We start from the raw sequence: 24,348 nt of genomic DNA, 5'->3' as shown, positions 1-24,348 counted from the left end.
AAAGCCTAGTCCAGACAGGTTTAGCTTCTTCATATAGTATGCCAATTTAGTAAAGTTCAAATTACAACAGATTAATTTGCTTTAACACAGTGAGATGGTTGGTTTTCTTAGCTGTGATATATAGAAAAACTTTTAGACTCGTTGAAAATAGCGTGGAAAATCACTTCCTTTCTTCTACCACTTATCTTGGTGTTTTTTTGGTGTTAAAATAAAACCACAACAGATTTTATCCCCACTTTTAAAGTTGTTGACTCTTAAAGAACCTGAGGCTAATTGGGTTGATAGCATAGATGCCTAGGTTTCAGTTCCCTCTTCAGCTGTTGAAAAATCTGAGGGCAACTAGTTCTATTATAGCAGTCTCTGTAATAAACAGGAGAGACCTGAAAAGACAGCAGAAATAGGCATAATAAAGTTATGTTAAAAATAATAAAGACAGATCTCTGTGGCTTTTTTGTTTTCTTTTAATTGTTTTTCCTATTCTCTGTTATGCACCTATTTTTACACTGGTGTGTGTGACTGAACACTTAAACCATTTTTTGGAATAAATGAAGTTAGATGGAGTGTGCTCTTTTGAAGTTATTTGTGCAGACCTGATGTAGTATGGAAGACAGTTATTACACTGGACCACTGCATTTCTTCTAGGGTGGTGGTAAGCAGTTCTGTAAGATTTTTATCTTATTTTATCTCCAGTCAGCAAAAATTCTTGAGGCTCCAGTTATAGTAGAACTTAGAGATAACACACAGTCACATTTCAACTTAGCTACAAGTCCTGTGACTTCACAGAGGGGGAACTCTGCAAGTTTTCAACCTTTGATGCATCCTCAGTTTACTGAGTAAAAATGAGAAAAGAATTGGATTCTTATCATCTGAAGTGTGTTTAGCCAAAGGAGAAAGCATTCAGGCAACTGGGAACAGATGCTTCAAGAAATGGCTTCTAAAAAAAAAAAAAAATCTTTCTTACCTCTAACTTTGGAAGTTGGCATTTGTAATGAACACGTCTTTGGTTGCAGGTCCATTTTCTCTGCTGAATCTATATTTTCTTTTTAACTATTTGAATTATGGTAGTTATTGATTTTTTTTTTTCTTGTATTTCTGTAATTTCTTATTTGGGTGTTTATTTTGCCATCTGTAATAGAATATGTTAATTTTTCAGCTGACTATAGACTTGTCCTAGCTTATCAGCTTAGGAAGAGCTAAAAAGCCCCAATGCCAGAAAAACATAGGCTTCTGTTATCCAATGGTTGCAGTGTGTCACTTGTGTCTCTGTGGGAGATTAGCTCACATCCACTAAATAAAATTAATCACTTCAGGCAGGGCAGTGCACTTCACTTACTTTCTAAGGCTGGCTTGTTCAGTGCTATTTGGGAGCCTGAGCATCACGTTTCCTTGTGGTTGTAGGAAAACGTGAAATATAACAATGTGCAGTGTAGCTTTAAACTAATGTGAAAACATGGACCCTTTGTCCCCATATACACACCTTCAGTACAGTAAAACCTTATCAACTGAGATATGATCTACTAGTCTGAGGAGGAATCTAGCATCCAATACTAATTCTCCTTCAGTGGTTCTCCCTGAAGCCATTGTCATGTTTGCCAGCTATTGCCCAATTTCTACAATTGTAAAACTAATGTGTTGCAATGAGTTTTGAGGATTAAGTGAAACATGAGAATCGGGTTCTGTGCTGTTTGGATGCAAGTGACTATCAGTACTTCTCTTCTGACAATAGCTCCAGCAGTGAGAATTTCTATTAGAGTTTTGTCTCCTTTCCTTAAGGTTGATTGGAAAGAACACTCTTCTATACAACTGGATGCGACTAGTAGCATGAGCTGACATATTGGGAGACCTTAAAAGATCTTCGGTTTTGCCATCTTAGTCTTGCTCATGTGTGCTTCTTTTTCAAGAGCATGAATGCAATCAGGTAGCAACATAATTAGTAATTTCAGAGAAACAAAAGGAGGAAAAAAAAAAGGGAAAGAAGGTAAACAAATCTAAAATCCTGTCTTAGAAGTATGAATTTCATATAGAGGAAATATCATGACTCTGTGCAACAAGCTGCTGAAAATGATCAGATTATTGATGCAACTTTTGGGTTTGTAATAGTATGTTATCTTCTAAAACTAAATTGTCTTTACTTTTTAAATATTCCAAAACTGCCATTAAGAACTGCTATTCAGTTTATTTTCAGAAGAGAAAGGCATGTTATGTTTGTTCATAAAACATGTAAGTGAATGCTATATATGTATGTATATTGGAAACTATATAGAGAGAGAGACAATAAATATAGTCTCCAGTACAAATGGGAGATTTTTAGAAATACATTTAGGCTATTGCTAAATTTTGCAGGTTTCTTTTCTTGTTTCCCTGCCTGGAAATTTTATTTCAGACATTCATCTGAGAAATCTAACTCATTAGAAGAGATAGCTGTGATCTGAAATTTTAAATGTTTGACAACGGAAGTGTTTTATCCTTGTAGATCAGCTTTTCTGCTGATGCATGTATGTGCAAACATGACAAGATTGGAAAGAGTTGGCTGTAATGTACAGGCTGTTTGTACATGTGCAGATTCGAGTATAGAAGCTTTTACATAGCAAGCAGTATCTGTTGGATACTGCATGCTCACAAACTTATCATTACAATACAAGCACAATTAGGGCAACTGTCCCGGATTTAGCCAACACATTGCATATGGAATGTGTAGAACTTGTTTGAAGAATGCTGAGCAAAATTCTATACTCATACACTTGTGGATTTTTTTTTTTTCCTGTTTGCAGCTTTCTCACAGCTCATCTGGATAAAGAAAGGCTTAAGCTTCCACCTTTCTTTCTTTACAGAAAGAAGACTGTTCTACAGTACCTGGGTCCTGGGTAAGAACTCTAGGCAAGACAGAGTTCCCACATATTGCTTTTAAAACCCGTAGGTTTCTGCAGTGGAATTGTACTTTGGATTTAAAAAAAAAAAAACTTTCTTTTATGATGTGCATTTTTTAACTTGATATTCAGGTTCTTATCAACAGCTTTTTCCCATCTTTTATATATACCAGAAATTAAATCCTTTCTTGCCTGTTGCAATGAATGATCAAATTTTCAGTTCTGATCACTCATGGGTTTTTTGTTTGTTTTGGTTTGTTTTGGTTTATTGCTTGTTTTGTTTTGGTTGGCCTGTTCTTCAAATTTCCTTTCTTACTGGTGGAAATGTTCTGTGTACTATGTTTCTTTGATAAAACTCAGGATTTAAAAATATATATATATATATTTCAAGAAAGATTTTAAACTTAAAGCTGTAGGAAAGGCAGAAATCTAACAAAACATCTGAGGGCATCCTCTATCTAGAATAATTCTGGAGGCATATAAATACGAATTTTGTTCTGTTTTTGAACCAAATAAATTTGGGATCAATGCAGTTTGCAGTTCTCTCAGCATTCATAGCAAAATCTTTTATGTTCATATAAGTCTTTTGTGTTTCTATGTGAGAAAGTGGATATAATTGCAATTCTTACATAACAAGGTAACCGTAAGTGAGGAAGACTGAAATACAGTTTTTCTGCTGTCATTGAGACACAGTGCTAGGGCTTGAAGTCAAAAGTCACTTTAGTTCATCAAAAGATTTTTGATCCTTGTCTTCAATTATTTAATCATGCTACTTGGCTGCCTTCTTAAAAACAATAACAAACAAAAACACTTTGCTTGAAGAAACTTCCATGATCTGCAGAGTATATTTTCCTGCAAAACACTGATTTCTAGGTTTTTCCTGTAGTTCATGTCGTGTTTCAGGACTACCTCTTTTTCTTTTGAAAAATTTAATCTAATCTGAATAAATCAGTTTTTAATGCAGTAAACTCTTCCGAGATCAGCCGTCATTAAGGTAAATCTCTGCAGAACCATTTAATGTTGTGTTTAATCCTGCTGACTTCAGTGTTGTTGTTGTTTTTTTTTCATGGCAATAATAAGTTTTTCAATTCTAATTGAATTGGAAAACTTGTATCTGTTGCATAGCTGTTGGTAGATAGTTCTTTCAGTTTTAAAATTGGATCTTAAGAGAGTTACAGTCTGGAGAAACTGAATTTTTTCATAAATAACTGAAAATAACTGTGTGGCCTTAGAAATCCTAGCAGTATACTTCTGTTGCCTTTGCAGTGTTGTCCTTTGAAGAATTTATAGGTCTTGATACTGTGTTTGTGGGTGACTGATACTGGGGATAAGAGGAGATGAAATAAAGAGATAATAGGATATTCATCTTTTTCCTTTAGAATGGAGTTCTTCAACAAAACTGTTACCACTACAAACACTAAGCTATTAACAGAAATGGAGTGTACCTTGAGCAGTCAGTAAAGAAAATATTTTAACCTTTTTTCCTTGTTATAATATCGTTTGTTAATATGTCTGTTAATTCCTTCACTATTCATCAAAAATCTTTTTTCATGTTCTCTGTTTTTACATTTCTATTCAAAGTTTGGTTGGGAGAACCAGTTGAAATACATGACTTTCAGATCAAACTGTAATTCCAGAACATTCAGACAATATAGAAGTGTTAGTTTTGATGAAGTAGATTCAAAATTGCACCATATTAGGTTTAAGTGTAGAAGCTGCTGCTTTTTAATGTTGAGATTGTTTTAGAACAGCTAGAAAACTAAGATAAACATGAATTTGTAATCTTATGTTTAAAAAAAAAAAAATGTGCAGAAACAACTTTGTAATTATTAATGAACTTATATTTTATTAATAGTCACCATCTGTAAGTTGCAACTTCATTTTCCAGAAGGGATATTGGTTTTTATATGTATGTCAAAAGATGAGATGAAAAACATCATCTTCCTGAAACAAATCAAGGCAATTAGTTAATTAGATATTGTATGCTTATCCTTGGGCTTCTTTTCAAGACCTATGAAATCTGAATATTTGAAAGATTCCCTATGAAATAAGCCTGCAGTCTCCTTTCATTTTTCTTTCATGAAAGCATAAAAAGGCACTGAACAGTTTAGCCATAACCACTTGCAAAAGCTGTTGTTTGACAAACTTAATCTAAATGCTTGAAGTGCCGATGCTGGTGACCAATATCCCAAATTAAAAACTAGTAACAGCAAAGAGTACGAAAAAGTAAATGGATATAACTAGGAAAAAAAAATTCTTAAACTTTGTATTGTAACATCGCTTCTGTTCTATATACTGTTCAACACTTCTGAATAAGGACCAATGACTGTTTTGGGACTGTTTCTTCTTTTTGTACCTTTTGATAAAGCACATACCCATTGCATTTAGTAGGTTTTTTTCTGATATTTAGGAATGTAAAAATTACTGTGCTATTTAAGGTTCATAATTTCTCCACTCAATGAACTGAAAGCAGGATCAAATATTTGAGAAGAAGAGATTAAAAATGTGAAAGCAGTCAATTGCAGAATAACCATTCCAGACAAGAAGGCTTTTCTAATTTCACTCATTCACATTTTGTAGCTTGGCAGAGGAGAGTCAAATTTTAGGTGGGAGGAAAGTTATCTCCTAATTTTATCTTCTTTCTTTCCTAAGCATCTGAATGGAAAAAGAAGCGTTATTACTCTCCATTTTGAGATTAGTTTCTTTTAAGAAGTAAACATTAAATATGTTCTGCATTCATTATTTTTATCATTAATGTGTATATATTGAAATCCAGCAGTCGGAAATATTTTAGTCTGTTATGCAGAGTTCCATCCCTTTGAAGAAATGCTTAACATATTTCCAGATAATAGAATTAAAGTGTTGCAGTGCCCTTCCCAACATAATAGGCATGTATCAATGTGTACACATGCACTTAAAGCACTTGTACTCAATGGTTGATTGTTTTCTTGGTTAGGGTATGAGGGGGTAAGAGATGTTTCTGGAATTTTGCTTTTGCCAACTTTAATCAGAGTTTGAAATATGCTCATGCTGATGAAGGTAGTTTCATACTGAAGCAAGTCATTTTCCTAAACCATTTTCTTCCAATGTAAGATACACCTATTCAAAATGATACTTGTTTTTAAAGGCTTGTCAGCTCTGAAGCTCTGGAATACCAATATTCTTTGTCAAAATCTTTTAGGTGTAATTGTAACAAATATTATCTTGTTTGTGTTTATTATATGTTCCTTTTCTCTTAAAGGATGACTTGGAAGTGAAATCTGAGGAGCGTGCCAGTGTCATCCAGCAGCTTGAGCAAACTATTGAGGATCTGAGGACTAAAATTGCAGAACTAGAGAAACAGTTCCCTGTTACAGAAGTACAGACTACTGAGAGGGAGCAGGAAAATGAGCATGTGCACACTGCCTGCAGGGAATTCAGTAGTGTGACTCTTCAAACGGAGGCTGTGCCCAGAACTGTGTCACAAGCAAGATCTGTACAAACGTCACCAACAGAAGATTATTCAGTACACACAATGCCTTCAGCCAACACACTGCCGCTGCCCCCTTCACCACTGAACTTGGAAAGTAGCAAAGGTGAAGAGCCATCTGAGAAATTGCCAGCTCTAGAATTACAGCCTACTTTTTGTTCTGAAATCTCCTTAATTCTGTCACCGAAGTTAATCTCGGTGCCACTGGATGCAAGCCAGTCAGTACAGACTGCTTCACATTTGCCTCTTCCAGGACCTGAAGCTAATTTGTCCCTTGCATTTGAAGGCGAGACTGAATTTTCTGCTCCTCATCAATTGATAGGTATTAGAAATGTGACTTGTAGTGAACATTTCCTTTCTTTACCCCCCAGAGCCCATATGTAGCATCCCCTCATCACTATTGGCCACTGAACTTGCTGCTCCTGTACCCGGGGAACATGGCTCTTCTGTCACTGCTTCCATGCCCATGGCAGAAGTACCGCTCCCACCGCCCTTGCCTAGCTCAGGACTCCCTCTGCCTTTTGCTAGCCCAGCAATGCCACGCCTGGACCACTCTGTGCCCAGTGTAACAATAGCACCCCAGCAGCTGCTGCCACCGCCACCACCACCACCTCCTCCTCCTCCTTTGTCAAGTGGGGAGATACCAGTGTTGCCTCCAGCTCCTTCTCTCCCATGTACTGGAGTTCCACCACCACCTCTACCACCACCTCTGCCAGGAGCAGGAGTCCCACTCCCTCCTTCTGGTTGGGGCATCCCACCACCTCCACCACCTTTATCTGCCGCTGGTATCCCTCCCCCACCTCCTCCTCTGCCTTGCCTGGGAATGCTACCTCCACCCACAGCACCAACTCTGCCTGGAGAGGCCATCCCACCATTTCCTCCTCCACCACCACCACCCTTGCCTGGTGTAGGTGCCCGTTTACCACCGCCTCCTCCGCCACCTCCTCTACCTGGTGCAGGAGTCCCTCCTCCACCGCCTCCTCCGCCACCTCCTCTACCTGGTGCAGGAGTCCCTCCTCCACCGCCGCCTCCGCCACCTCCTCTACCTGGTGCAGGAGTCCCTCCTCCACCGCCGCCTCCGCCACCTCCTCTACCTGGTGCAGGAGTCCCTCCTCCACCGCCGCCTCCGCCACCTCCTCTACCTGGTGCAGGAGTCCCTCCTCCACCACCTCCTCTACCTGGTGCAGGAGTCCCTCCTCCACCACCTCCTCTACCTGGTGCAGGAGTCCCTCCTCCACCACCTCCTCTACCTGGGTGGGGGGTGCCACCTGCTGCCCCACCACCTTTGCCTGGAGAAGCGGCATCCCTTCCACCACCAGCTCAAGGCAGTGCCTATACAGCAGTTCCACAAGTTGGTGGATTTCTTCCTCCACCATTACCATCTGGTTTATTTGCAATGGGTATGAATCAGGAGAAAGGGAGCAGGAAGCATGTGATAGAGCCTTCTCGACCAATGAAGCCTCTTTATTGGACAAGAATTCAGCTCCACAGTAAAAGGTAAGTTATATAGTTGTGAAGTGTGTTTTTTCTGTCTTCATAACATCATGTTATGAGCAAAAAGATTTATTTACCACTGCAGATCTTTAAGAGAGGCTTAGAGCAAGTTGAGTGCTTAAATAGGATGTCTATTCCATTTATAAGCACACAAACTCTGAGTAATGTTATTTACTCATGAAAGCTCATTTAGGGCAGTGTTTTCAGCTGTCCTATGGAGTTGCATATCATATTTTAATCAGAAGTTCTAGGGTGGTTGTATGCCACTAACCTTTCCATTAACTGTTTTTTAGTATTGTACTTGTGATTTTCCCACTCAGCTTTCAAGATAGAGTTGATCTTTCTCTTGAGCAAGAGTGAATGGACTTTTCTAGTGTCTTTCCTCCAGATGAATGTATGCTGAACAATTCTTATTCTTCTCTTTTCTTTGTCTTGTGACCTAGAAACCTTTCTTCACTTTGTACACCTAGCAGAGAGTCAAACCACAGGTTGTGGTGATTTTGTTTGTTTTTTGTAGCATGGCTGTATAAATCTTTTGTAGCTCTTATCAGTTGATATGATACTGAAATACTCAGGTTTGGTTGTTGATGGTTTTCATTTGTATAGTATAATTCTTCATCATGAAAAAACTGTTTCCTTATTAATCTTTTATTTCTCTCTGAGTACTGGCAATTTTTCTACTATTTCTTCTACTTTTTAATGATGAACATCTTCTGTCATCAGTTTCTTCTTGTCCACTGTCAAAGAGGTGGTCTGCAGATAGCTCAATATTTCTACCTCTCTTTGTATGCATGCCTGTGTATTTTATAACCTATTTATATTCCTGTGCATATTAAAAAAAAAAAAAAGTACTGACAAATTTCCTGTGTGAACAAAGGAAAGAGGTACTGGGGAGAGTGAACAGTATATCTTATCAAAATACTGCTGGTAAAAGTTAGGCAACAACTTCTGAACTGCTGCTATCTTATTTTCTTCATTCCGCCATTTATGATTTTAATTTGACACTACCCTACATAGATCTTTTGCTTAACTTTAGAGATTCTAGTGCTTCACTTGTGTGGGAAAAAATTGAAGAGCCTTCCATAGATTATCATGAATTTGAAGAACTATTTTCTAAAACAGCTGTTAAAGAGAGGAAGAAACCTATTTCGGACACCATTACAAAAACAAAGACCAAACAAGTGAGTACTCCATTTAATTTCAGATATTTTCTAGGCTGGTTTTTATGTAAAAGATTTTTGCATGCAATGAGTTATTTTTTCTGGTTTGAAAATTTTATCACATATATATGCTACATAGAAATAGAAGAAAAAAATGTAGAGTGCTTTCCAAAGCTGTCTGTTGAAGAATGATGTTTTTGCTTAATTAATTGCTTTGAATTTATATATATATAAATATATATATATTTAAAACTTTGCTTTATCCACTTTACATATAAAAAGATATAGATATGATGCTTGAAATTGACGCAACATGTGCAATACTTAAATGAGCAGTATAAACATTATTCTAAAGTATTTTATAAATGAAAGAAGTAGATGTAAATTACCATGATTTCAGAGGAAAGTGATATTTAAGATATCTAATTTCTCATGTCATACCAGTGATAATAGTTCTAAGTTTATAGCGTGTTTATGTATAGTGAATATAAAGTTTATGCATACTAAAATTAAAAAACACAGGAAAATATAATAATGTCACTGATTTTTTTGAAATAGGGTTCAAAAAACCCACAGCATATATTAAATGTACAATTTAAAACTTGGGTTGAAAGAAATGGATCTGAATATGTACTTGGTTAGATAGAGGCTCTAACCTTCTTGGATTTGAAATGCCTGACCAAGTTTTGGTGATGTGATTGGTAATTAATTCACAATTAAAATTTCAGGCTATAGAGGAGATATTTATTACTGTTATTCTGTAGAATGCTAAACCACGTTTAAACTTCTTGTTTTATCTCTCATCTTCACTGTTCCACTTTTCTGAAGTCAATACTGGGATGTTCCTCCCCCCCTTTTTTTTTTTTCTTAAAGAAAAAAAACACTTCACCGCTGTACAAGATTTTATTTCCACATTGGGTGTGCAGTGACGTTTTCATGTTTGAATATGACTTCTACACCTAGTAGTCATGGATATGTTCCCCATCACATACTTTTTTTTTTTTTTTTTTACTGTGCTAGCAACCTGCTGCAGGCAATAGAAAAAGTATTGAAGCTCGAATAGTTATGATAGGGTGCTGGGATAAGATCTTCATCTGGATGGATGGGTAAGATAGGGCAGCTACACACCTGTGCACTGCAAAAGATAATATGAACTGGGATAGGTGTAAACGTAACAGTGCTGCTGCTGTCTTGCTATCCTGCAACACGTCTCTGCAGTTCAAAACTATACTTGATGGTTTCTCTTTAAACAGTTACTCAACTCACATATTTTGAGGTTTAGTGGTCCAAGTCTCTAAGCAGAGCAGAAATCATGATTGTTTAATTCTGTGGCATAAACAGAAGTAGAAAGCAGTTATAAGTAAACATTGCATGGGGATTTTAATACTAGCAGTACATTTTTTTTTTTAAATGAAAAATACTTAACAATAAATAAAGTATAGATAAAACTAACTGAAAATGACTGACTGATTGATCTTAACTTGAAAATAAATTGTATATGGCAGAAATTTTCAAACAGAATTTAAGGAAATCTAAGTAGCTGCCATATTTTAGATCAAATATTCATGTGGGTCACTTAAAGAGAAACAAAAGAGAATCTTGTGTTCTTCTCTTTCTCCATCCATACAAATGCTCTGTCAAAGAAAGAGAAATTACCTGATGGAGAAGTCTGACTTGTTCTGTGATAGTACCTGAGGGAAAGAGTTCAACCAATAGATAACCAAATGTGCTAGAAACAGCACAAGAAGGCATCAGAGGCCTTCATTAGAACTACAGTTTCAGCTGGCATGTGTTGCGGATAACAACTAAGTTCAGTGTTTGTGTGTGAATAGAGTATGGGCTTTTCATAGCATTGAAGTAAGGAGAATTAAAGCAGAACACAAAAAGTATGCTCTCTGTACATAGTTTAAGTAGTTTGGAACACAGGCCTTCATTCTGAAATGCTCTTCATTTGTACTGCAGTAAACACTTTGGTAATGAAGTCCATCCACATTTAGCAGAAGAAACAGTTCTTTGGAGAAAGCATGGCTGTAATTCCACAAGTATGTTTTTATAGAAAGCACCAAGTGCTGTTTAAGTGGTTACTGACTTGCGTGGATTCTATGATAGTTATGGGTATTGTAAAGATCTTAGAAATGGTGTTTCTGTAGTGATTTTTACTGGGATGTGTTATGCAAAGCAGATGTGTTCTGTCACCTGTTGAGCTGCAGGAGAACAGTGTATAGTGGGATCTGTAAAGCTTACTGTGCTTGTCTCCAGAATATTTCTAGTTTGGCAATTGTTTTTCCTCCTTATATTGTTGCGTGGTTATACTAAATGGATGAATTTCTTTTAAATATTGGATGCAGAATGCTAGCTTAAAGTGGAAGTAGTTGTCAGATAAAAATATCCAGATAACTTTCAAAGGCATAAAATATTTGGTACTCTATGTAAACATCTGATTTTAATAAGTGTTTTTTATTGTAAGCTGAAAATAAAAATATATTTACAGAAGAGGCGACACTGAAGGGAGAAAAAAGATTTGAACTAATCTTAAGAAAAATTTGATCATTTGGGTTTGGTTTAGTAGGTGAAATATTTTGCAGTAAAATGCTGTTCTGCATGCTCTCATTTATGCTACATAACATACAGTATATGCACCTATTTACTTGTGTACATGTATATAGACTTGTTACCATTTACAAATATTTATGGTATACACCTTCTAAAGTGATAAATTTATCTGCATTACTGTAGAGGTTTGGATTTTGCTTGCTTTCTTTTTGAGTTACAGATAGAGATAATTTTGCCCTAGTCAAGTATTGTTTCTAACTTTTTTCCTATTAGTATGACCATCTGCAAATACCTGAAGAAAATATAAATTAATAATTCTTTAAAAAATGGAGTTTTGCACCTAGCGCTGGGTGAAGGCCACATTAAAATCCATCCTACCACAATAAAAAAGGAAAAAAATTAAGGGTTAATATTATTTATGAATGTAATTGATTTTACTCTTACTGTCTCTTATTTGGTGCCATGAAAAAAGCTGTGATTGACTTTTCTCTGATAATACATATATGTCAAGTTCTCAGCTGCTGTAAATGTGTGCAGACTCGCTCAATGAGAATGCCTACTTAATCTTCAAAGGAAGTCTTTTATGGGGTATATTATAGGTGGAGCTGCCATTACTGTATATTAAAGTGATCTGGCTTTCGTTATAAGTCCATGTTGTTATAACTTTGCCAAAAGTTAACTCTTTAGGCTGCAAATTTTGTTGAGTTTTTGTTGCTTTTCTTTCGCATGTTGGGTGTCAACTTCATTTTGCCTGTTTTAAAAAAGAATGCAAAGTCTGTTTTTGCTCATGTCTACATAGCTTTGAGCACTTGAAATGAGGAAAAGTTTTATCAAATATGTCTTCTGTTAGCTCTGTAAAGTGTTCCTCAAATTTTGCCACTCTACAGGCTATATGCAATACCAGTTTGTGTTGCTCAGAAGAGACTGCAAGTATATATCTGAAGACTTCTTTCCTAACCTTGTAATGGTAGACTGGAAAGTAGGTCATGTGAGGCGGTTAAGGTGAATAACTGAAATGGCAGTGAAGAAATGAGATCTGACAGATGGAAATATAGAGTATACCAGGTCTGATTTATGTCATCTCTTACTCTATCTTAAGTTATTTCTCTCTGAAATCCATTGTGAACCTGGAGTGGTGTCAGTATGGGTGTCAGCAAATTGTTAACTCCATCAAATATATATCCATATATATATATATATATATATATATATATCCATCAAATATCTATAGCGTTTGACCCGATCAGTGGATGGAAACTTGATTTTTGGAGTGTTTTGTTCAGCCATGTCATGTAGTTACAATATCTATTTTATTTTTTTTTTACATTAACGGATACTATTTTTCATAGGCTCTTTCCCATATCTTCTGCAGAGTGTGTGTTATGAGTACAGCTGGTAATGATGATCTTTGGCTACTTAGTAAATGGAACTGTTACCTGAGTAAAAATGCTTTTATTGGTTTTTGCAGCACTTTAAAAAAGTATACTTAGTGAAGAAGAAAAACAATCTCTTGACTGAGGCCAAATACTAATGTTAATACTAATACAACATTAAAAATTACAATGTTCTTTTGTGTGGAGAACATTGGCTAGTGTGGATTCCTAGAAAAAATGGATTATGTGGAAAAACAGTATACAATCAAAAATCTAAATATCACTATCAGCACAACAGGTTGACAGAAAGGACTGAATTGAGTTGCGTAGATTACTTTCCTAGGTCGCAAATCAATATCTTAGAAATTTTGCTGATGATTTTTTTTTGAAAATAATGTACATTTAACTGAAGAGCAGACCATATGTTTGTAATCTATCCTCTAAATGAATTAAAAATGTTAAAGATATTTTCATATGGAAAATCTACTATTAATCTATTGAAATTAAGATTTTAATCTCTCACTTCCACCCCAGAAAATAAACAATAGGTTACTTAAGTTTAATTTTGTTTCAAAAGCCTTAGATGCAAACAAGATGCATCAATAAGTGTTTTGCTCATGATTTCAGCATTTTTGAATTTCTAAGTTGAACACAAAGACGCTATGGTAATAGAATACTAGGAATGAAATGTCGCGTAGAATGAGTATAAATTGGTAAATACAGTTAATGTCATATTGAGTTAACAGATAAAAGATTATTCACATTGATTCATTAATGAGGAAGGACATCAAGAGAAAAATAATATTCCAAAAAGGAGAATTGGTTCCTTCTGCAAATAGATGAGGCACTGGATTAAGAAGTTTTCTGTATCCACATTTATTGATCTCTTAGCTATGTCATAGGCACAATTGTTTCTTGCTCTCTTGTGAACTCTTCAGAGACAGAGTTGGAGTACTGCTGCCCTCAGACAGAAATTTTAGAGCTTTCTGAAACATAATTTTTATTTACGCACTATTAATGATGTCCTGAAGTCATTTATTAAATTTTAATATCTCATTTGTTTTGCTTGTAAGGATAATTTTTGTCAGAGGGTCTTCAAATGATTTTTGCTTTTTACCTTTCACTCTATTCATTATACAACTTGTTGCATGTTTTCTTTTGTTTTCTATTTGTTTTATTCTTGTCTTAACTTCTAAGTTCTTTTTTGTAAATACAACTTGACCATGTATCAAATCTCTCTACCTGTTCAGGCTTCCCTGATGTCATCTTTTATCTACATGTGTTTCTCATTTGTTCTCCCTCTTACTACTTTTATTCAGATCATATATTTGTAGGTTTAATAAACAACTGTGAGTTTGGCATCTGACAATGCTGTAATGTCATCTTGTGACCAAAGAGTTCTGGAAGTTTCTCTACTTTGTTTGCGTATCATCATGAGTGCTGAATGGTTCTGCTGATTTAATGGCATGGTTTAGCTGCTGCTGCTTAACATCTTATGGATTCTGTCAAGTTGAGAATTGAGAATTGTCATTTCTTGATCAGAGAAGCCATTCAGTGTCTGATAATGGCTTCATTTTCTTCCTTTATGCAGTGGAAAACCTCTCCAGGGGAAGGTTGTACTGAAAGTTTGCTCAAGTAAAGGGGAGAAAAAGGATTTAGGCTGTAGTGAGTGAGTTCCAGCAGCTGTGCAACTGAAAGCTGCACAAGTATAACCCAGATCTTGAATCTTGAAAGATAGCTGCCACCTTGGTCTGTACATAACTCTTGCTGTGCTGGAAACTGAGTTGAGCTGCCTTAATTATGGCCATCTCTCCAGGGAGACTGATGATTGCATGTTTCTATAGGAAGCACTTTTAGATCTTTCAAATACTACCTTTTCCATCTTTCCTTTGAATGTCTGGGAGGATGATGACTGTGTTGGATGTCTTTAGTGTTAGATCCCATCAAAGGAAAAAGAAATGGACAGAACACAAAACAATATGCATTTCTTCTCCTGTCTGCCCACCTGCCTTTTTTCAGCTGAGAATGCAAGAAGAAAAGCTGTGTAGTACAGTAGATTTTACATCTGACCTTGAATTACTTCAGAATTAGATGTACATATGGATTGAGTGTGGTTCACCAAAAAAAAAAAAATATATATTAGTATAATGATCATGATGATTTAATATTTTAAAATAACATTCAATTTTTGTGAATCTCCCTAACTGTATTTTTATCAGTAATGACTTATGAGTTAAAGTTTTAGTGCCAACATGAAAATCAAGTTTATTATTTTTAATTTGTAATGAAGTGCAAAAATACTTTAGATAAGAGACATAGGAGACATAGTGATTTTCATTGAATCATAGAATGACTTAGGTCGGAAGGGTCCTTAAAGATCACAGAATCACAGAATTGCAGGAGGTTGAAAGGGACCTCAAGAGATCAAGTCCAACCACCCTCTCAAGCAGGTACCCTATGATAGGTTGAATAGTCAGGCATCCAGATGGGTCTTGAATACTCCCATAGGAGCCTCCACAATCCCTCTGGGCATCCTGTTCTAGTGTTCCTTCACCCTTACTGTAAAGAAGTTCTTGCACATGTTTGTATGGAACTTCCTATGTTCATGTTTTACGCCCTTGTTGCTTCACACCACTGGCCTCATTCGTTTGCCTTCCACATCCCATCAGATAGTTATAAACATTAATCAGATCCCCCCTCAGTTGTCTTTTCTCTAGGCTGAATAGATATAGGTTACTTAGTCTTTCCTCAGATGGAAGATACTCCAGCCTCTTTATCATCTTTGTGACCCTCTGCTGGACTCCTCCTGAGAGATGCCTGTCTTTTCTGAACTGAGGAGCCCAGAACAGGACACTCCAGATGTGCCTCACCAGGGTATAGTAGGAGGGGGGAGGATCCCCTCCCTTGACCTGCTGGCCGCGTTCTTTTTTAATGCATCTCAGGATTCCATTAGCCTTCTTGGCCACAAGGGAACACTGCTGGTTCATGGCCAATTCACTGTATACCAGAACACTTAAGTTCTTCTCCACAGAGCTCCTCTCCTGTACAGATGGATATGGTTATTCCTTCAAGGTGCAAGACTCTACACTTGCTCCTGTTAAACCTCATCAGGTTCCTCACTGCCCAACTCTCCACTCTGTCCAGTTCTTGTTGAATAGTATCACAGCCTTTTTGTGTGTCACTCACTCCTCCCAGTTCTGTATCATCAGCAAACTTGCTGAAGGTAGGCTCTGTCCCTTCATTCAGGTTGTTGTTGAAGATGTTGAACAACAGCAGACCCAGCACCAACTCTTAGGGAACACCACTAGTTACAGTCTTCCAACCAGACTCTGCCCTGCTGGTGACAACCCTCTGTCAGTCAGTTCTCAATCATCTAGTTCACAACCCCTCTGCTGTGAACAGGACGCTTTGCTGATGATGATTTGGAGAATCATAGAATCACAAGGTTGGGAAGGACCTACAAGATATCTAGTCTAACCATCAAATTAGAAAATAATGCAATTTTTGCTTAATGGTGATCAGTACAAACAGCAAGAACAAAAAAAGAAAAGGAGTCAGCTGCAAATAAAAGGGTTCATTGGGAGTGAGTATAGTAAATATCATGTTTCTGACTGTAACCATGTGTTGTCTTATAAAATGGTAACATTGCAGATTTTATTCTGCAGGCTTTTTCCACCTGCCCTTTTTTCTTTTTTTTCCCCTCTAGTTTTCTATTTGTCTTCCTGATTTCATCTGTTAACTTCAATTAAAACATTTAAAAATATTAATTTCAAATCTATGTAGGCATGCAGTATCTTTTGAAGACTATTCAAAAGATTTGTATAATTCCTAACATGACAAGGTTGTTTGGGCAGTGGTTCTGATCACCTGAAAAAAAACAAGTGTTAGTTCATTGTAGAACATACACAAAAGTTTCACTTTTTATGTGCATTTACCAAGAAAATTTTAGCTTGTTGGATTTCTATTTTTTAAAAAAAGGTTATATTGTAGATCCTGACCATTCACTTGTGTAGTAATGAACTCACAGAGATGTTTTCATGATTACAAACAGAATACAAATTTAGAACAGCTACAAATCACAACAGCTACAAATTTAGAAATGAAACATTTAGGTACCTATGTCCTTCAGATGCTGAAAGAAGTAGATATAATTGTAGAATATAACAATCAGATAAACTATCAAATAGCTTTAAGCATATAAAAATATATATTTCTTGTGATCTATTTTTAAGCTAAAGAATTAAACTTTGATATTTTATTTCCATCCCCCACTCTAATCTTTAGAATTACATTATTGCAATTATTTTTAATGATGAATATTTAAATACTTTTGTCTACTTTTGAGGATTGCAATGTTAATCTGACTTATTACTCATATCTGAATCTAAGCAATCTGAGTAATTTTTCATCTAAAATGGTGAAAATTGAGTTGATTTAAATCAACATGTTCCATCAGCACAGGTAGGCTGTTAGGCAGTCAGAACAGGATGTTATTATTTAGTTTTGTAGGTATGAAGTAGAAATACTTCATCTCCTGTTACAGCAAAATATCCTCGCTAGGTGTAGTGTGTGTTTTTCCTCTCACACTACTGCTAGACAGAACTAACTTTTGGTTTTACCTTAAATAAAATAAAAAATAACTAATAAGCTTTTATGGGAATACTCTCATATTGTTCTGTAAGGAGGCAAGGATATCCATGTGACAGATATGGTACAATTATTTCATCATGTATTTTATAATTGGAATAATATGCTGGAATCCACAGGAAAGAATTGTTGCAACACCAAATCCAGATTCCTGCATTATTGCCATGATGCAATCTCCTAAGATCTTGTTTGGAACTTCTGTATTTCTGCATCCTCTCTGTAAAAGCTACATGCATTTGTGCAGTGGCTTTCCTGCTTATGACTTTTTGTAACACAGTAGTTTTTCTAAGCTACTGAGAACCAACAGGATAATTTTGCTTAACGCTAGCAAACAAAATCAGAACCAGAGAATGAGAATCATTGAAGAATTCCATGCATTAAATAAATATTTTTCTGGGGAAAGGGGATCTTTTGTATTTTAACTTCAGGGTTCTAATCAGCCATGTCTTGCATTACTTTTCATTAAATATCTTTTTGACTTTTTTTTTTTTGCTGTTTTAAACAATCAGGAGCAAATTTGGCATGTAGTTTGTTTACTGTTTAACAGTGAAGACCAGTCAGCAACGAAAAAGTTTGTGCTAGACTTCAGGCTTCAGATAAAATCTCCTGTTTAATTTTTTTTTAAATTTCTTTAAAGCAAAGTTCCAGGGTCCAGACTAAAAAGGAGCTGTGTGTTGTCTGAGATTTTAGATCTTATAAAGATAAATTTATCAGTCTTTTGTTGCTGTGTCTTTAAACAGTGTCACTAGCCTGTGGGCTGGAGGCTGGAGGCCCACAGGCTAGTTGCTGATTTATTTTGTTTGTTTTAAAATGTGGGAATTGCTTTAGGCACTTATGTTAATATTAATATTTTCTGAATTAGTGTTGTATTCTTACAGCATTTTATTAGAAGATATAATTTTCATGCAATTTACTCAAATTAGGAAGGAAGAATGAGTAAAGGTGTATATGAAAACTGACATAAAACCTACATTTTAAAATAAAGCCAGACAAAACTGATAGTTGCTATATAACCACATTTCTCTTCCTTTTCTGCGGCCCCATTTACTTGACGGTGATGCTCTTATAGTACTCCCAATGTCCTTGAAGTTCAGAATTTTGGTAGAAATAATGACCTGTTGTGCACAGGGACGGTGTTGATTTGTCAGTGATCAGAAAAAAAATAAAGTCAGTCTCTTATTCATCAGCTCACTTTAAGAAAAAGTCACTTCTTTTTCCTGTGAACTTTTAGATCAGGTTACTTCTAGAGCATATGACTCAGAGATTTTCTGGGCCTCTAATATTGATGTCCCCTGAAAAGAGAAAAAGTTTGTTCTAGTCTGTACTACAAATAGTTAATTCTAGTGGCTATTTTTCCTCTCTAGTTTTGGTTCCCATGCTACATTTGTAGCCCTGTTCTTGCTAGCTCTCAGATTTAGACTGCTGATGGCTGGTAGAGTAGTGTTTTCACAACTTGAATATAGTAGTAGTATAGCAGTGTATGGGGTACTGACGTTACTAAAAGTTGGAGAGTGCCAAGAACAGACTTCAGATAATAGTTTATCTTTACAGGAAGTCTCAGGTTGTTTGTTTTAGCTTGATCTCAGTTCTATGCTTAAATATCTATGCTCCTAATAGGAAATAATTAGAGCAATTATAGCCTGTTATAATGACAGTGTGCAGTATCCCAGTTCTATTATCAAAATTATCATAGTTTTTCCCTTTGAATTCAGAAAATACTTGTCTTCTGTAAAAGAAGATCTTCTGTATCTTATCTGTAAAATTTTGAATTCAGTACATTTGACTTCAGTGTTTATCACTAATGCATTGTGTGTTGTATAATTGAATGAGTATTTGCTAGCTTCTGACAGATGACACTGACAGCTAGGTCTTTAACCATGTGAACAGTGATAATGCTGCACCTGGTCTGTAATTCCAAGCTTTTTTACTTAATGAGCAGGATCCAAGATTTTCACTTCACTGTAGTGAACTTAGAAATTTATGAGGAAAGGGAAATACCTGACACACTGATGGTTACAAAGGTACAAGGAAAAAATAAAATAAATAGAATTGGCCAGCCAACCACATCCTCAGAAAACTCTTTCTGCAAGCATTTGTGAGTTTATCAAGCTTCCATTTCTAAGCTGTTCTAGTGGAATAGTTCTAGTTCAGAATTTTGCTTTTCTTCATCTACTGCTCAGCCATCAATTTATAAACCCTTGTATGAGAACTTGAGTGAATCTAAGTGAGAGCAACTGTAAACATCTTGTGGAATACTTCAACATATTTTAAGATATGAACTGGATTACATTTTTTAGCTAAAATATTTTTTAAATTTCATTTATACTCATTAATTACTAATTATGTTTTCCAGTGGGCTATAGTTGATATGGCATCTCAGCGCAATGATAGAAACTACGTAACTTGAAAAAGCATATTCACTATCTGACTGAAATGTAAAAGTAACTTGAATTTACAGATCAAATTATCTGTTTTCTTCTTACTGTAAATTCAATATTTTTTCTTTAGCATGTAGTATAGCATAAAATTCAGAAACTTGAGTAGATCAGCATTTAATCTCTTATATCTGAATGATGCTGTAGCCCTAAATAGAAAACTACTGCATCTAAATTCATGTCACTTAACAGATAAAAATCCTTTCCAGTTATTACTTGCTAATTATTTCAGGAACATGAAACTTATATCCAGTGGAATTCAAATAGCTTAGAGCTACCTGTGAAAGATAGTTCATAAAATACTTGTTGCTTTTATGTTTGCAAGGCAAATATGTACAGAAGTGCATTTTCTTTTGGTTATTTGATGGAAAAAAAAAAAAAGCTTAGATTTTTTTTGTATTCTCTAACTGATCAAAGAAACTACCAATATGTACGTAGTTAGTTTTTTAAATAAAATTGAAATTGGTACCTGCAATATCAAAACTTTAAAACAAAACACAAATTCTCAGTTTTAGCTTACATCAAAAATGGAAATTACTGTGTGGTTTTGGAAACCAAAGTAATTCCAAGACAGACATAGAATTTTTTTTTATATGACAGCCTGTTTCATACACTTAATAACAGCAGTGTGAAGTTGAAAGTGTGCATCTTAATGAAGCATAAACTGTAGGGAAACTCTATAGTTACTTCTAGATTTAAGATTCAGCTAGATGACATTTATGCTTGTGATAGACATATTCAGTTGAAGCGCTCTTAAAAATAATAATACTTTTGATGCATATATAAATTATTCAGAGTACTATTTTTTGAATTTGTTATTAGTATTGCAAAATATGTTCTAATATTTTTCATGCAGATGAATACTAATAGATGGCTTTATTTTGGCAGGTTGTCAAGTTATTAAGTAACAAAAGATCTCAAGCTGTTGGAATATTAATGTCTAGCCTTCACTTAGACATGAGGGACATTCAGCATGGTAAGTGAAATAAATATTGTTGATTCTATCTCAAGTTGCATCATTAATTATCTGGAAATCATTTTTATTCCTGTATTTTCCTATATATGAAAGAAAGCTTTAATTTTTTTTTTCAGTCTTTTGTGAAAATAGCAGATTATGGCATTTATTTCTACTTTTGCAACATATTCAATTTTCCACTATAGTAAGTAGATGTATTGAATGTTTATCTGCAGAATTACCACCTATAGTTCTGAACAGCAATTATCTATGGCATGAAATCTAGACTCCTTGATCACAGAGGGCTGTGGTGTGTTGTTTATTCTAATTCAAAGTGCCCAAGAGTATATCCAAAAAAGTGTATTACAACACTTAATTGATCTGCTGTCTAAAGTAGCTCATATTAAGGGAGTTAGCTCAAACTGGAGTTGTTTCATCTTCAACAGCTGTTTATAATGGGAGATTTTTTTGGAAGGAGTATAATACTTATCACATTTATACTAAGAGGTAGTAGTGCAAAAAGGTGAAAAGTGGAATTGCATTTATATTCAGAGCATCCTTTATGTTTCCCAAAGGCTTTAAATAGATTTGAAGCAGATTGAACTATCTTGTGAAGTGCCAGCCTATCTATTAAATAAATGTGGTTTCAAGTATAACACAGACTTCATAAATCACGAAAACATCTTGTGAACTTTCTAGGTTACATATTTACAGCCATGCATTCAGTTTACTATGATTTCCTTACTTCGTGAAATTATTCCTAAGTAGAAGCAAATTTCAGTGCTCTCTGTCAGCTAATGAGTAACTCTTAATCACAAGATTAAGTTTTTATTAAACTGTTTTGATGGTTAGGAGACTTCCTCAAACTGAAGCACTTAAGATGGTAGTCATAGAGCAAGGCGCCAGTACTGGCGCCGAGAAGTACTTGGTATTTCCAAAGCTGGCAGATGTAGTTGAGTTAAGTCATAGAGCAAAATCTGAAAACAATGATATGGTCCTTTCCTTCAGTCAAATATTCAACTTGGTTTCAGTTAATAATGAGAACCTTATGAATAAAGGAGTCCGCCTAACATCTGTGTCTGTGGTAAAGCCAACACAAGTTCATTGAAAAGTTGCTTGCTTAACATGCAACGCTAGCAATAACATGGCATGAATGTCAGTAGTTGAAGGGGTCAAACAATATTATGCTTAACCTTTATTCTACTACAATATGAAGTACATGTGGTCATCTAAGAGCTATGTGCAGATTTTGTACACCCCTTCAATAGCTGTTGTTAAAAACCAATAGTTTTTGCAAAGGAGAATTTAATGGTACTCTTACTTCCTAATTGTTCAGAAGTAATTGAACAAACATGAGAGAAATTGTATCTGATAGAAGGACTTGTGGAAATGGTTGGAAGATCATGGTTTAAAAAATACCAACACAAACGGTGTGTTGGTATTTTCTTTATTTTTTAATATAGGCATGCAAGAAAAGCTGTGAGGAGCGGAAAATAGTGTAGTGGGAGTTAAACAAATAGAAGCGGTATATCACTAAAAAACACATTTCTGGTACCAGTAACTCCATGCAGAATTTTGAGTGATCTGACCATAAAGCTTGTGTGAGATGTTATAAAATTAAACGTCCATGAATTGAGTTTTGCCTTTATGTATGCTTGCTTATTAAACAAGTAAGAATTCTCTTAATTTTTTTTAACTGTTTTAGGCTTGCTGGCTTATTTGCTACAGTCTGAATTGTCTAAAGAGAGAATGCTACTAAAATTAAAAGAGAAAATTGAAATAGAAGCTGCATTAGCAATATAGAGCTTCTGTATCTCCTTTTTTTTTTTTTTTACGTTAAGATTCAAAATACGTGACAAATACAGCAAAAACTGTTATCAGTGTTCTTTGTCCCCTAGCCCAGGGCCTTAGTAGCCTCCTTGTACTTTTATGATTTTACTGTGTAACTTTGACAACTTGTGGTACCAGTTAACTTTTTTCACTGGCATTCTTCTAAATACCCCCTGTAAACTACATTTGGTGGAAGGAGTGTTAATACAAATTGAAGAATTGAAATTTTCTTTTCAACTGACTTAGAAAAGTACAAAGAGAGAGCAAATTTCAGTACAGTGTGGTATTCATTGATTCCTTGGTTTTATGTTGTTATGTTTTATTTTTCTACTAGTTTGGACAAATTTTCAGTTACAGGAAAAGAAGGGAAATAATTGTGCTAGCTATGAATTCACGTAAAAAGTTTAAGGTTTCAAGTTCTAATCATAATGAAGTGCTTAAAATAACTTGAAATTTAACCTAGTGTATTTAATATGTTGCAAGTTTTTTGGTTTGTTTTTTTTGCTGATTTTTGAAGATGAAAAATACATGTGAAATATTGTTTGTAAGATGAAAGATGGTTTGGAAAATTTGAAATTGGATATTTTAACTAATCTGGGATAACTAGTAAATGTTCTGTGCATGTGTGATCAGATGGCATTTAATGGAAGATCTCAAGCTATTGGAATACATACTAAATGGATTTAGATTATGATGATGATGATGTCATTGTCTGCTGGTAGAACTGCATTTATTTGCTCCTGACTTCAAATTGGGTTTAGTAAAACAAACTCCAAAATCTTGGCTGTTGTTTAAGTATTCTTACATTGTGGAAGTACTACATTCTATTTGTGCTGAACTTCTGCACGCATTGTTCTAATAGTGCTTTAAAGTAGGGTGAGTTGACTTTTCTTTTTTAAATGTTATTGTTACAGTGACTTCCTTTTTTGTAGATTGGTAACATAGCTTCCAACTAATTTGTCAAGGATAGAGTTGTAAGAATTTTAAGAAATATTGATCTCTTTAAACTTACTGCCATTTTTCAGTTATTAGTATCAAAATGTGGCTCCTTATGGTTTCTCTGATTTCACACAATATTTTACTGATGTCTATTCCTTACAGTCATCTATCAACCATGCAAATCATTTTATTCAGATATTTTGCTTGCTTTTTTTTTTACTGTACCACAAATCACTCTCATTTCTCTTATTTAGTATTATGTTCCACTAGAAGAATAGCTGCATTTGGCTGCATGAGACAGCCAAAACTCAAGAAATATGAAAGAAGCACTTAACTATTTTTCCTTTATAGCTCAAATTATTTTTTCTGAAAGACTCTGTGCATAAATTAGAAATTCCAGTGAACGGCTTTTAGTAGTTTTTTTAGGAAGAACATCCCTTATATTAATATGTGAATGCACATTAAGCTGGTGTCTTCCTTCATTCAAGGACTGCATCTCTTAAATAACAAACCTTTCAACACAGGAAATGTAGTAGTAATAATTTGAAACTGTCATTATTTTGTCCAGAGCATAGTTGTCCTTCCTTCCCTGATCATTTCATTACAAGGATACAGCATATCCTCTG

At 35.1% G+C, this 24,348-nt stretch overlaps 1 protein-coding gene across 1 annotated transcript in view; it reads left to right on the top strand.

Annotated features, from left to right (window-relative positions):
• The window catches only part of LOC100549046 (formin-2-like), a 112,198-nt gene that overhangs the window by 1,240 nt on the left and 86,610 nt on the right, over positions 1–24,348 (top strand). The window contains 5 exon segments of the mRNA XM_031552172.1: positions 2,809–2,864; positions 6,109–6,699; positions 6,701–7,833; positions 8,867–9,011; positions 20,887–20,974. Of these exon segments, the coding sequence (XP_031408032.1) occupies positions 2,809–2,864; positions 6,109–6,699; positions 6,701–7,833; positions 8,867–9,011; positions 20,887–20,974 (2,013 nt within the window).

The sequence above is a fragment of the Meleagris gallopavo genome, chromosome 2 (assembly GCF_000146605.3).
Source record: "Meleagris gallopavo isolate NT-WF06-2002-E0010 breed Aviagen turkey brand Nicholas breeding stock chromosome 2, Turkey_5.1, whole genome shotgun sequence".
In the NCBI taxonomy this organism is placed as follows: domain Eukaryota; kingdom Metazoa; phylum Chordata; class Aves; order Galliformes; family Phasianidae; genus Meleagris; species Meleagris gallopavo.
This window is presented reverse-complemented; position numbering and strand designations above follow the sequence as displayed.